Here is a 14,599-nt window from a genome sequence, read left to right on the forward strand (position 1 = left end):
AAGCCTGCCTAAGAATGAAACTAACACAGAGGACAGCAGAGCCAAAAGACAGAAACAAATTGCTGATGTCACTGTTCAAGCACCTGGATCCAGCCATGCCTAAAGCACATGTCAGTCATTTGAGCAAATCAATTAGCTCTTCTGCTGAAGTCAGTATGAACTGGGTTTTTGTCACTTCCGATTTGATTAGTATACCTCCACACTCATCTATCTGGCCATCCTAAATGTCTGGCCTGTTGTTGCCGGTCAGTGGGGATCCAGTAAGGAGTTCTGCTTGTGTTCTGTCCCCAGGAACTGGCAACCGATGATGTTGGAGCTGTTTGCTCACACAGGGATCCTGGTTGTGAGCCCAGAAGTGCCCCTGGAGTAAGGAGGTCCTAAAAGCAAGGGTAGCTGGGGGAACCCAGGAGATACCTGTTCATTCTCCAATATGCACTTCCCCCTTGTGACCATACCTGGCCTGGAGCACATGGCAGTGGAGGCAACGGCCCTTCACATCCTCCAGCAACTGCACCGACAGGCGGATCTCACCCTGCACCTCCGCATCTGGGTCCACACGGCTCAGGTTGATCCAGCTGTCAATCCCTGGCAGGCATTGTTGTTGTTGGGTGCCATCGAGTTGATTTTCGACTCATAGCAACCCCATGTGACAAAGTAGAACTGCTCCATAGGGTTTTCTATTTTTTTAATGTTTACAGGTGCAGATCACCAGGTCTTTTGTCTCACAGAACCGCTGGTGGGTTTAAACTGCCGACCTTTCATTTAACAGCCAAGCGCTTAACCGTTGCACCACCAGCGCTCCTTTGGCAGGCATAACCAAAAAAAAACCCAAACCCATTGCCGTTGAGTCAGTCCTGACTCATGAGAACCCTGTAGGACAGAGTAGAGCTGCCCCACAGGGTTTCCAAGGCTGTAAATCTTCATGGAAGCAGACTACCAGATCTTTCTCCCACAGAGCGGCTGCTGGGTTCAAACCGCCGACCTTTCGATTAGCAGCTGAGCTCTTTAACCACTGTACCACCAAGGCTCATTGGCAGGCATAGGCACCAACATTTATTAAGCACCTACCATGTAACTAGGCATTGTATTAACTTTAAAAGTTCAATTAAAATTAAAAATGTATTAAGTCAGTGACTTCTCATATCAACCTTCTAAAGTAGGGACTAAAATTATGTCCATTTGCAGATGAGAAGAATGAGGCACCCGGAGGGAAGAGCCGTGTCCATGATCCCCCAGCTAGTAATGGCAGAGGTGGAATTTGAACACGGGCAGTATAACCCCAGGCCCCATGCTATAGTGGTACAGATCACACTCTTCAGCCTGCCATATAAAGTCTGGTTCACACCTGCCTCCAGAAGAGAATCCATAGAAATGCACCTTACTGTCTTTGCCTAAGCACCGTTAAGGACCAACTCATATTCCCCTTCCTCCGGGAAGCCCTCCTTGACCACATCAGCCCTCACCGCCCTCTCCTCCACATCCACTGCCACGCCCCACATACCCTCACCCCCACATTTCTGTCGCAGTCTGTCAAAGTCTTGTTTAAAAAATAAAAAGCACCCAACACAGTTGCAGACACACACACAGTTTCCTCCTTTTCTTGTTTCCTGTTCTATGTGAATGTGTTTTCTTTTGCAATGAGTTCCTTGAAGCCTCAGGCCTCACACTTCATTCATCTAACTCCGCCCCCTTGGATGGATGTTCAAGGCACATTGCAGCTCAGTGGGCAGGTTAGGAACACAGACTTTGGAGGTGGACACAACCTGGACTCAAGTCCCACCTCTGCACTGTCTAGTCATGTGACCTAGGGCAGTCACCTCACCTCTCTAAACTTTGCTTCCCATCCACTGTAAGGTAATTCGAGTGCATACCTCACTGGGGTATTGCAAGGACTAAATGTAAAGCACTTAGCATTGTGCCTAGCCCATAGTTACCAAAAGCCCCTTGCCGAGGAGTCAATTCTGACTCATAGCGACCCTCTAGGGCAGAGTAGAACTGCCCCATAGGGTTTCCAAGGCTGTAAATCTTCATGGAAGCAGACTACCAGATCTTTCTCCCACAGAGCGGCTGCTGGGTTCAAACCACTGACCTTTCAGTTAGTAGCCAAGCACTTAACCATTGCGCCACCAGGGCTCCTAGCATGTAGTAAGTCCGCATTAAATAGGAGCAATGATTATGAAGATGATTAGCACACAGTAGGTCTCAACTAACTCCCACTGAAGAAAAAGCTAGATTATCCCATAAACGGTGTCGGGACAACTAGTAACTATCTAGACAAAAAATAATAAAATTCAATCCCTACTCTATCCCTTATGTCTGGATAAATTCCATATGGATCAAAGATTTCAATACAAAAAATGAAACAAAATGTTGCTAGAAGAAATCATGTTAAAAAAAAATTGACTACTGAAGAAGAAAAAAATTTATACATGGAAAAAATATAAGCAAAGTCAAAATATAAGGCAAGAGAGAAAATCCATTTGCAGCTAATATCACAAAGTGTTTATTTCCCTAATATGTAAAGAGCTCCTACAAATCAATAAGAAAAGGCAAGCAACCCAATGAGGAAAAATGCACATACAATATGAATCGACAATAGGCAGAAAAGAAAATAAAGTGACTTTTAAATATATTAAAAGACTTTCAACCTTACTCAAAGAGAAGTGCAAAATAAACCTATACTCAAAGGCGATTTTTCACCTATCAGATACAAGATTAAAAATTTTGATAATTGTTGGCAAGAGCGTGGGTGGGTAAATTGGTACCTCCTCTCAGGGAGAGTAAATTACAAACGTGCAAATGCGGGCCGTCTTTAATCCAGCAAATTCACTTCTTGGAATTTATCTGCTGTAACTTGCATATGTGTGAAATCACGTTGTACAAGACTATTCATTACAGCATTGTTTGAACTAGAAAAAGATTATAGGCAATGCAGGTGCCCATCAGTAAGGAGCTAGGCAAATAAATGATGGTACGTCCACATGCAGCCAAAGAATGAGGAAGCTCAATATGGAAAGATCTCCAAGATACATGGTTAAGTGAAAACGCAAGAAACAACAGTGAATGTAATAGGCTACTTACTATTCATATAAACAGGAAAAAACAAAACATATAGCACAGTGTTAAGAGCACAGACTCTGGAACTAAACAAAACAACCATGGTTCAAATCCCAGTCCAACCACTTAATAACGTGTGATCTTGGGCAAGTCATTTAAGCCTCTGTGCCTCAGTTTGTTCACCTGTAAAGTGGGGATAATAAGTGCACCTACCTCACAGGGTTATTATGATAATCGCATGAGTGGATACGTGCAAAGCACTTAGAAAGCGTTCAGCATAAAGTAAGCACCATATAAGTCTTTGCTCTTATTGTTATTTGCTTGCATATACATATTTAAAATATCTCTAGAAGGATGTACAAAAAAAAAAAACCGGCGACACTTGGGAGAGGAACGGAGTAGCTGGGGTGAGAAGGAGAGTTTCACCAATTATTGAACCTTTTGACTATTGAACAATATAAATGAATTAACTGCCCAATAAATGAACTAAATTGAAAATTAAAAGCATAAACAACAGCAGAAGTCATTCTCTACTGAAGCTCTGTGCTTCCCTGTGACACTTCCTGTGCCCCTACAGATGCCCGGTTGGCCTCCGGCACAGCCACCCTCTCCTCCCTCTGCCTGGCAGGGAGCTGGAGTCCCACACCTACCTCGGGGGTCGGCAGTAATCGCCTCCCTGCTCAGCGAGATCTTGCCAATGATGTCATCATGCCTGCAAAAGGGCCGACAGGTAAGGGCTCTAGTCGGGGACCCCTGCCCCACCATGCAGACCCCGGGGCTGGGGTGTGGATAGTGGGGTAGGCATCAAGGGCTGGGTGGTGGGCACTTGGCTGCAGGGTGTGACCCTGAGTCCTGCCTCCCCTCAGGGACCCAGTCTTGGGCCTCCAACACACACAGCCCCCTGCCCCAGTCACACACCCGACAGTGTCCTCGTCCAGCACGTAGAAGGCCAGGTGGTGGAAGTCCAGGGGCAGGTGCACCGTGTACTCCTCGCCCCAGAAGGGGTTCAGGCTCCGCCAGATGGTTGCTGTCCTGTAAGACGGGGTGCAGGGGCTGGGGGCCCTCGGACCACACAGGAACACACATGGGGACCCAGACACTCACACACACACATAGGACCTAGACACTCACACTCACACACACACGGGCAAGGACAAGGACTTCATGAGCACAGACACCCAGGACCTAGATCCATATCCACCCAGGGACACACACACGCTCATGAACCCAGAGACACACACACAGACACTCACATATTCACATACTCAGAGACTAAAACACACACCCTCAAACACACACACAGCTAATCACATATGCACACCCGGGGGCCCCAATACACACCTAAGAGCCCAGACACACGCACAGAAACAAAAAAACACACATTTTGCCATAGACACAAAGAGACACATTCACACATGTATAGGCATACATAGGCATCCTCAGAAATTTCTAGAAACATACATACAGACATGCACAGACACACCCAGAGAAAACAGACACATTCACACAAAGAGACAACAGAGACAAAAGAAATACCCAGAAAATGGAGACACACACAGATCCATAGACACACTCCCATTCACACTCACATGCAGAGATGTAGATACACAGAGATTCAGGTGTACACGTACACAGAATTTCACAGATAAACACACACATATAGGCACATACACATACACAATTCCATTCATTCCTTCACTCATTCATTCCTCCACTCTGGGAACACTCACCCTCACTGTGTGAGTGTGCTGGGCTCTGGGGAGTCAGAGGATGGGACAGGTCCCTGCCCCACAGAGCCCCTCATGGGGCAGGTGCTCTCTGGACTTATGATACAGTGGTAGGAGCTGTGTGATGGGTTCCCTCAGTGGTAGCTGATTGGGTCTAGGGGTGGGAATAGGGAGGGGGATCAGGGAAGGCTTCCTGCAAGAGGTACTCAGGCAAAGCAGGGAGGGAAGATGAGGGCAAGCATTCCACGTGGCAGGAATAGCATGTGCAAAGGCCCTGAGGCAGGAATGAGCTTGGTGAGTTTGAGGAACAGGAAGGGGAAGGGGAGTATAAGGGGCTAGGAGACCCTGAGAGCACTCAGGGCCTTGGAGCACATGGCAAGGTAAGTCAGGACCTCAGAAGAATTAGGGCCCCAAACCATCCAGGATCTACACACAGGCACACACAGGCAGGCACACACACACACACACACACACAGCATCTCCACCCCAACTCCCCTGTAGAAACACTTCCTTTACCCAAAGGGAACAAAGAACCTACTTGGCCCACTGAAGACACGCCCAAATGTCTGGCTGCAAAATTTGGTTCCTGCATCTGCCACTCCCTTCCTCCTCCCATTCACCACACTCCCCCCAACAAAGAGTGTGCACATGCCCCCACACACACACCCTGCCCTTGCACCCAGCCCATAGGCACCACCACCAGGTATACCCTCATAGCTTCTTTCCAAACACCCTCTTCCCCCACCCAGACCTTCTCCTAGCTGTGAATCTGGGAGGCTCCTCACAGCCCAGAGAGGGAGAGACAGCAGCCTGGGGTCACACAGAAATTCAAGCTGCAGGTTTGGAGACTGTGTCATGGAGTGTGGGCACAAAGAGAACAACAGGGGACCCCTGCCCCCCACAAGCTCCTCGTTCCCAGCTCCCTTCCCATCTGGACCAGAACCAGCGCCAGAAGCATCCTGAATCCTGTTGTCTCCATAGGAACCGAGGCCTTAGCCACCCCCCTTCAAGGCCTGTGGGGGCGGAGAGCTGTCCCTCGGCCTGCGGGGGTGGGAGCCGAGCACAGCCCAGCCTGATGCCCCCCCAACCCTCACTCACACTCCAGACATTCGCGCATCCTCACATGTTCACACCAGCAGCGACCATGTGCCCAAATAAGCAGGCTTCGGTGCACACATGTGTGTATGGGGCAGCCATGTGTGTACACACACTCACGTTGGTATACCCACAGGGACACACACATGGTCACAGGTATTCCCACCAACACTCACATACTCACGCTCACACTCGCACACACCCGGGTGCCCGCAGTACCCAGATGGCTCAGAACCAGGCAGCCCAGCCAAGCGTGAGCTGCCTGCCCCCAGGGAGGCCACTGTGGTACAGGCTGGCAGCCGCTGAGTCAACCCCAGGGAGCCAGCAGGGACATCGTGGGGTCCAGAGAGGGAGGACGCCTGGCCGGCTGATAGGGCCAGAGCAGGACAGGAGGTGGCAGCCCTGCTGTTCAGCCCCAGAGAAGCTAGGGCACAAAGCATCCTCTTTCAGACCTGCTAGCCCCCCATAAGCATTACTCTCCCCTGCTCCTCTTTTAAATGTGTTCCCCTCTCTCCAGGCCTGTGTCCCCACTCCTCACCTGGCCACCACTTCATCATCCACCTTCACTATGCAGTAGGGGTCACTGCTCCCAGACCTGCGGAAGGGAGGGGTTTGGAGGGGGATGTTGAGAGGGCAGCCGTGGGTGGGGTCCTAATCTACCTTCGCTATACAGATAGGGGAGATTGAAGCCCAGAGAGGGGAGGGGACTTGCTCAGGGTCACACAGCACATGCAGGTGAGAGGCAGAGCCCCAGGGGACCAGCAGAAGATGTCATGGCTGCACAACCCACCCATCATGTGCCTGACCCACCACAAACGGCCTCTCTGGTCTTCCATGCATCAAAATGGAATGTGGAGGCAGACAGCCCAGAGTCCTGACCCTGGAAGCCCAAAGGTCAAGAGCATGTGCTTGGGAGTCATCCCTGGCCTCGCCACCCGCTAGCTTAACCTGCCTTAACTGGCATCCTCTGGGGTAAGCGTTGCCCTCCCCAGCTTTCACTTCAGTGGGAGTTTCCCTGGGGACAGGATCAGTGAGTTGCTCTCTGTCAGCAGCGATGGACCTTGGCTGACCCTCTCACTGCAGGCACAGACCAGGTGATCCAGACCTCAAAGCTCAACCAACAGGAGACATGACCTGCATTGCCTGGAGTAGCCAGTGCACCACCACATCCTCTATCCCCCCTTCATAATAATAGTTACCAGTAAACCCCAAGCCTCTGTATCCTCTAACCCCCCTTCATAATAAGAGTTACCAGCAGACCCCAAGCTATCTACTCCAGCCCTTCACCTCCTGCCCCTGCCCCATTCCATGGGCCTCGTCTGTGTTCCACCAAGCTCAGTCCAGCCTCAGGGCCTTTGCGCATGCTATTCCCTCTGCCAGGGACTCTTGATCCTCATCTTGTCACAGCCCGCTCCTTCCTGTCATTCCAATCTCTGCCGAAAAGCCACCTCCTCAGAGACGCCTCCCCTGACTACCACTGCCCTGTCTAAAGTTTGTCTCCACTCCCCCCAACTTCCAGACTGTTAGCTTCTTGGGGTAGGAACTGCCTTGGTCTCCGCTGTCTCCCCCTGTCCCCTCACTGCCCGGCATGTAATAGTAGGCCCTCCAGAGATAGTCTGAACCAATGAATGTGTTGTGCTTTCCCAGGGGGCTCAGAGAAGTGAAGACACTTGTCACACAAGGAGTAATGGAAGAGCCAGGATTCAGACCCGGCTCTGTGAGGCTTAGAGCCCATGCTCTTAACCAATGCTCCCTCTGCCTATCACCCTCCCCTCCCCTTGGCCCTCTCCCTCCATGCCCCAGCCCCCATCTCTCTACCTCCGCCACAGGTCCCCAAACTCAAACGCCTCAGGAATTCCAGGGAAGAGTCACATTGGCACCAAGAGCCTTGTATGCTAGTGAGCACTGCCCTGTGCCTCAGTTGCGCCTCTGGATTCCTTCCCTTAGCCCTCTCTGGCTGCCGCCCCAAAGCCTCTGGCTCAGGTACTAACTCTGAGCCCATCAGACTGGATGACGTTGTGTCTCCGTGTCCCTCTCTGGGTTTCATCTCTGAACCCCCTTCTGTGTAGTGCTCCTTGGCTGTCCCATTCCTCAGTTTCCCCAGCTGCAGATGGGGGGGGCAGATTGGCTGGGATTGCACTAGCAAAGGGCTGGTGGACACGCCCCTCCCGCCGATGGAGCCTGACCGCTGGGCCTCTCATGGGAGCCAAGCTCCAGACGTCAGCTCCAAGGCTGTGACGCATAAGGGCCTTATCAGGTGCCCATCAGGTATGGGCAGTGGTGGCAGGGGGGCCGCCTCCTCCAGACCTTTGCTCTCTCCAGACCCTTGGCTTCTCTCCCACGGCCTGTGCCCCAGCCCAAGCGTGGGAAAGCAGGCCCCTCAGCCATCGCCTGCCCAGTCTGGTTTGTGCACTGGAAGTAGTCAGGGTTCAAGTCCCAGTGGGTGACCTTAGGCAAACAGCTTTGCCTCTCTGGGCCTCAGGTTTCCCGATTGTGAAGTGGAGATGCGAATAGGTCCATAGGAAATGTTAAGCACGAGACTTGGCCCATGGTAAGCCCTCAGTGATCTACAGCTGCTACTATTAATGATAATAATAACTCTAAAATTCTCTCCCGAGGCCTGGTGGGACCCCCTCAAACCTGGCAAGAGTCTGAGGGCCTTTCCCTTGGAAGAGGGGAGAGGGAACACATTCTGTCTAAGAGCCCCCCTGGGGCCTGGAGATCCCAGCATGCTCTGAGGAAAACCCTTAGAAGAAGGAAGCCAACAGCTAGGGAGACTGAGGCAGGTGGCAGGAACCCCAGCTGGGGCTTGGTGGCCCCTTCGTGGCCTTGCTCTAGGGCTGGGGCCACCTCAGAGCTCACTTTGGCCTAGGACCTGGGCAGGGGGTAAGTGGGGAGGGGAGGCAAGAGGTGCAGAAACCAGACATGGCCCAATTCCTCCCTCAGGCCAAGGTCAAGGGAGCCCCATAAGGCAGAATCTAGGCCTGGGGCAGCAACGACCAGCCCTCATGGCCCCGGGCCCAGGAACGGGGGGAGGGTGAGATGGGAACCCAGTTTCTGGAAAGGCCCCCTCAGGCCCCACCCCAGCCTCACTGTCCTGAGAGTCCCAGGAGCTCTGATTCTGGGGGGCTCTGAGGGGACATCTCAGAAAGAGAGTGGTGGGGGGCTTCTCCAGATGCTACATTCTTGCAGCAAGCTCTGTCCTATTTCAGGTGCATGTTTATCTGCGGTGGCTGATGAAGATAGGGGCGCTAAAACTGCTCTAAGCAGCCACCCTTGACACACCTGCAGTGTTGGGGGGGGGTCATCAAATCGGAGGCAGGATACACCTGGCTGGGAGCCAGCAGGGCCTGCCTGGGGGTCAGGCTTGACCAAGCCCCACTCCAACCTGGGCAAAGGCTCTAAATCCACGTTCCTGCTCACTGTGGCCACAGGGTAAATCCTAACAGGACCCCCAGCCTCACAGCTGGAAGGGGCTTGGAGACTCCAGCCCAGAGCTCCCATGGCCTAGATGGGAAATCGAAGCCCCGAGAAGAACAGGTCCAAGGTCACACAATCAATATCCTGCCAAGGATCCCACACCTGACCCAGGTGCTGACACCCTCAGAGCCCCTTCTGGGCTCCAGGCCAAGCAAGAAGGAATTCCCTGCCCCCCTTCTGCTGATTCGGCAACTGCTGACTCAGCACTGGGGGAATCATAGCCGGGGCAATGTTGAGGGGAGCCCAGAGACCCCACAACCCCATCATGCCTGGATAGGGAGGGGCTGCAAGGGGGAGTTGGCTCTCTAGCAGTTCAGCATCCAGGGACAGCTCCTGCTCAGCTGGGAGACCCCATATTGAGGGTTCAGCCTCTGAGTCCAAAGGACTCCAGGCTCCCCCAGGTCTGGCTGGCCAGCTATCTGGTGACACTCCACACGCAGAAACACCAGATGCACACAGAGGAATATTGGGGCCCACCTAAATTCCCGCCCTCTGGGACCCCACCCCAGGGTTGACTTGATAAGCCCCCACCCAACACTGGGGAAGCTCCATCTCCAACATTTGCCTGGACTAAGGCAAGTCCCCCCTTCACTTCCTCCCCACCTCTGACAGAATGACCCTCTGGTCCCCTCTTTCACCCTGGAAGACGCCCTTCAATACATCCCAGGAGCAAAGACGCCCCCCTTTCCCTAGAGGGCTCGGGGGAATATCTGCTAAGTGTGGGCGCCCCCTCCCTCAGAACAGCGATGGGCATGGGGCTAGCGCCCCGCACACGCTGACTTGCCCCAATACCCGAGCTTAGACAGGATCCAACCACCCCTACCTCTCCTCACCGCCCCGCCCGGGCCTGCAGAAGGGGGACCCGCCCCACTCCATGCCCGGCGCGTCCCTCACCCCCGGCGCACCCCAGAGTACTCACACGTCCTTGGCGGGTAGCTCGCGGCCCTCCACCACGCGGACATTCAGGGAGCTGCTCTTGGCCATGGCGCCCAGCCCAAACTTTCCAGGCAGGAGGGAGCCCAGATTCCGAGGCTGGACCGGGGGCGTCTACATGTCACCAGCTGCGACTCTGGCGCCCTGCCCCGGGGTCCCAGCACCACCCATCCGAGACTTGGGTAGGTGGACGGGAGGTTTCCGAAGGCGGGGAAGGGACAGGTGCCCGGGGAAGGAGCGCTCGTCGAGACTCTACAGGTAGGAGCGGGGCGCAGAGCAGACGAAGCGTGCGGGGGTCATCGCTGGCTCTTGCCTCTACGTCTGGAGCTTCTGGCGGGCGGGCGGGAGGGAGGGGGCGGCCAGGGCCCTCCTCCCAATCCCGCCTCCCGCGGGGTCCCCCGCCCACCCCGGGCCCCCTCGCGCGCCCTCTGCCGGCACCCCAGCATCGCGCGCCCAAGCGCACTGGCCGCGGAGCCCAGAGCACTGGAGGCTGGGACTGCGAGGTGGGGAGGGTCCAGTGGTCATCGAGGGCGTGGCGGTTGGCTCCTGGAGCCTTGGAATTGGGCTCAGAGGGCAGTCTGTCTCCTGCCTGCGCCCCTCCCTGCGACCCCTTCACCTCTCCCGCGGCCCCTCCTGCCTACCATCCCGTGCCGCCTCCGGGGTGGGACCTGTGCGCCCTGTCCCGGAGCAGTCTCCGCGGGCGACGGGAGGAGTCGCTAGAGAGAGAGTCGCACGTTCCCTGGGGTCCGTTCCGAGTCAAGGGAGGGGCTGCGAACACCCCCTTCCCTCGCTTTTTAGTTTCCAAGTAAACCCAGACTGTGAGAGCGGCTGCTCCAACGTCACGGGCTGGTACTGCGGGGGAGGAAACCGCGGCCGGAGGGGGAGGGGAGTCTTGAAGGTAACAGCGACGACAGCGATGATGAAAGTCGTCAAGTCATCTACAGTTATTTGAACGCTTACTGTGCGCCAGGCACTGTTTTAAGTGCTTTACAATTATCTCATATTCGTCCTCACAATAACCCTATAGGCTAATAAGTATTGTTACCCCCATTTTATGGAGAGGGAAACTGAGGTTATAAAAAAATTTTTTTATGGTAAATAACTGGCCAGGTCTCACAGCTAGTAACTGGTTTGACCTCCTGGGTTTGAATCCTGGCCTCACCACTTGGTAGCTGTGTGGTCTTGGACAAATCACCTAGCCTTTCTGGTTTTCTCATCTGTCCCGTGGGGATCCTATAGCATTTCAATCACCAGCTTTTGAGGGAATTAAATGGAGTAATGCAAATTCAGGTCTCGGAAAAGTGACAGGCAGATAAGATGTTCACAGAAATTGTTTGATAGTCTTGTCCTTTCAGGCATGGCTGAAATGTCTCCTCTTCTGGGAAGCCTTCTGGGATGTCTCCCACCCTGGACAGATGGTTTTCCTCCCTTTGCTCCGCTCCCACAGCTCTAGGTGGGTCCATTTTCCAAGGTTTAAATGCGATGATGTGACCAGAAGGGCCTGTCCCAGGGCATACACTTGCAGACACTCATTTCTACCTGTGGGTTTGTTGTTTACCTGCCTGAAAGCTCTTAGAAGGATTGGCACTGAGCCTGACTCAATCAGGTCAGCCCAGGGCTGGGCACCAACAGGAAAGCACCTGCCAAATGAGTGAAGGAGCCCACACCCAGACCAGCGGGACTAGGCACACCCTGCCCAGGCTCTAAGACAGGCTCAAACTCCTGTTTCCCAGTCTCTCTCCTTGGCCCCCCACCCTGTGCTCCCACCAGGCTGGTGAGGGATTCAGAACCTGGAAACTCTCTCCTTGGCTTGCCACCGCCTGGTGTGTCCTGTGACCCAAAGAGACCTGGGCCTCAGTTTGACTATCTGGGAAATGGGTCTAGCAGGGCAGGCCCGAGGCTTAGAGGTATTGTGACATCCTTCAGTGTGGAATGAAGGGTGATCCAGTGTTGGACCCAGAACAGTGGTGGCCTCAACGTTAAAACCTTCCCCCTCCCGCCTGCCCCAGTGATCTTTATCTGTTGCTGTATACCCTCCCCAAAGTAAATGTACAACCTAAGGGGGAAACAGTACTTGCTACATAGCTGTGGCTTCAGGACAGGTGTCCTGGCACCCCTCCCTCCAACTTTTTTCTCCAGGGAGTTTGCGGAGGCCTTAGGCAAGCCATTCAGCTGCACCCTACCCCCCAGGGCCCCTGGTGGAACCTGGGGGCCTACTCAGGGGGTCCCCTGGGATGCCAACCAAACTGCCACCCAGCTGTCTCGAGGCGTTTCCGGAGTTGAACAGGAAGTCACATTCCCAAACACCCCTCCCTGGGAGGAATTACCAAGGTTATCGACTGTGCCAGCCCAGCCTCCAGAGAGCCAGCTCTGTCACCTGTCAAATATCCGGTGTCTGACCCCGCAGTTTGCCTGGGGCTGCGGCCACACTGCCCATATTTTATGCCTGGCTGGGCCACTTCCTGTTGGTCTGAAAAGCGTTGACCTGAAATGTGTAGTGGGTTGAGGTCTTTCAGGACAGCCCCCCAATGAGGGAACAGAGGGGCAAGGGCTGCCCAGAGAGGGGTGTAGCCTGCTGGGACCATCCACCCAGGAGAGGGACAGGGTGCATCTATAAGTGCCATGTGGGAAGGGTCTCACCGTTCTCAAGGAAGTGACTGGAGGGTGAATCAAGAGAACAGTTTAAGGCACCTGGCATCGTTCCTGGCACAGAGACTGGCCGAGCCCCCCTTCCTCTGAGATGCTGGCCTGGAGGCCCAGGCAGCACTCACAGACTCGGAGTAGAGAAGGCTTCTCATCCCAGAGGGGTGATTGGGTCTGGGGACCCAGGCAGTGGGGTGCTCCTATCAGCTCGTGAACGCCAGTTGCGCACAGGCCTTCTCAACTCCACGTTCAGTAACACCAGTAGCTCTGCTCACAGAGTTGAAGAAGTCCTTACCAATGTGCTGGGAAGACAGCGACAAATGCCCCCTTTTTCCACCCCCCCATTCCCCCCCACCGCCGCCCTGCACACCCCGTTGGCCTTCTCTGTAACCTTAGTGTCTTCTTCCCTTGTTTTGTGGTGGTTTACATGCTCATCTTATCTCCTAAATGTCAGGGACAATGTCTGATTCATTCCAAGCCTCCCACACTGCTTGGCACATAAGTAAAACTCAAAACACACTTGCTGGGTTAAATAGAACTCAGTGGCCCTTGAGGTCTGGAATCTGGCCTCTCTCATTGTCATAATAGGTCAATATCTTTCCTTCCTCCCCCCTCACAGTGCCTAGGATAGGGACTCAAGTTATGCTAACTTACCTCCTATGGCTGTATCCCAAAACCAGGCCTGACCCCATCCTCAGGTGTCACAGACCTGCCCATCTCTAGACCTCAGTTTCCCCTCCTGAGAAATGGGCAGCATCCCTTCTGAGGCCAAGATCTGGGCAGGGTAGACAGCCTGGCCCAGGTTGGGGTGAGGAGCAGTTCTTTGTCTTGGGAACACAAAGCCCCATTTGTGATGCTGGACAGGCAAGATTCTGGGCAGGGAGCCACGTGGGCCAGGAGGCAGCGGTGGGAGGGACAGGCAGGATTTCCAAAAGCCCCTCCTTTGGGCTGGTTGCTGGGGAGCAGGGCCTGGTAAGTCCCCTCCTCCCGGGGTTGAGAAACCAGGTGTCCCTTTGTCGGTCTGCACCCCCGCTTCCTCCTTCCTCAGCCCTACCCCCCAAAATGGTCACCCTGCCACCTCCTTGGAGTGGAGAAATAGGAAGAGGGAAGTCACTGGAGTGTGAGACATAGGGGGTGTGGAGAGTGGGTATTTCCAGAGCCTGTGGGTTTGCAGCCAAGGGCAAGGCCAGCTGAGAAGTCGTGTCCTGCTGTCACTCAGCAGCCAATCCAACCCACCCCCAGGAGGTGAGGACAGAGAATGTCAGGAAGCTAAACTAGCGGTGGGGAGCCCAGGAGACAGAGCCCATAAATGGGAAGCAGCCCATTTAACAGAGAGGAATACTGAGGCCTGAGGGGGTACATTGGCCTATGACAAAGCTGAAACCACAGTTCTAGCCTTCTTAAGACAAGTGTGGGGACTTTTCTAAGCCATGAGCTTCCAGGTATTCCAGTGCCCAAGGCCTTCGTGGTGGACAAACACCAGGCTCCACCACTTCTCAGCCAGTATCCTCAGGGAAGTCACTCAACTCCCCTGGGCCTGTTTCCTTGTCCACCGCTTGTAGCACAAATCTAGCCCCTTCTTGGCTCCATCCAACCCTGACCTGACCCACCAGAATACACGACTTCAGGCCTTTTTTTCCCTTCTAATGAGGGGCCATACCCTC

At 54.0% G+C, this 14,599-nt stretch overlaps 1 protein-coding gene across 7 annotated transcripts in view; it reads right to left on the reverse strand.

Annotated features, from left to right (window-relative positions):
* The window catches only part of RASAL1 (RAS protein activator like 1), a 32,857-nt gene extending 18,331 nt beyond the window's left edge, over positions 1-14,526 (reverse strand). For 2 of the 7 annotated variants that reach the window (XM_064272238.1, XM_023559488.2), the window contains exons 1-7: positions 13,590-14,526; positions 10,934-13,237; positions 10,279-10,544; positions 6,418-6,474; positions 3,976-4,119; positions 3,708-3,769; positions 456-585 (exon numbers count right to left, since the gene is read on the reverse strand). In XM_064272238.1, coding sequence (XP_064128308.1) covers positions 456-585; positions 3,708-3,769; positions 3,976-4,119; positions 6,418-6,474; positions 10,279-10,343 — 458 coding nt within the window. In that variant the 5' untranslated portion in view covers positions 10,344-10,544; positions 10,934-13,237; positions 13,590-14,526. Of the gene's footprint in view, positions 1-455; positions 586-3,707; positions 3,770-3,975; positions 4,120-6,417; positions 6,475-10,278; positions 10,584-10,933; positions 13,238-13,589 lie in introns of those variants that run through there. The other 5 variants (XM_064272239.1, XM_023559491.2, XM_064272237.1 and 2 more) reach the window with 4 other exon arrangements.
* Positions 14,527-14,599: the final 73 nt, after the last annotated feature.

Source organism: Loxodonta africana, chromosome 19 (genome assembly GCF_030014295.1).
Source record: "Loxodonta africana isolate mLoxAfr1 chromosome 19, mLoxAfr1.hap2, whole genome shotgun sequence".
NCBI lineage: Eukaryota > Metazoa > Chordata > Mammalia > Proboscidea > Elephantidae > Loxodonta > Loxodonta africana.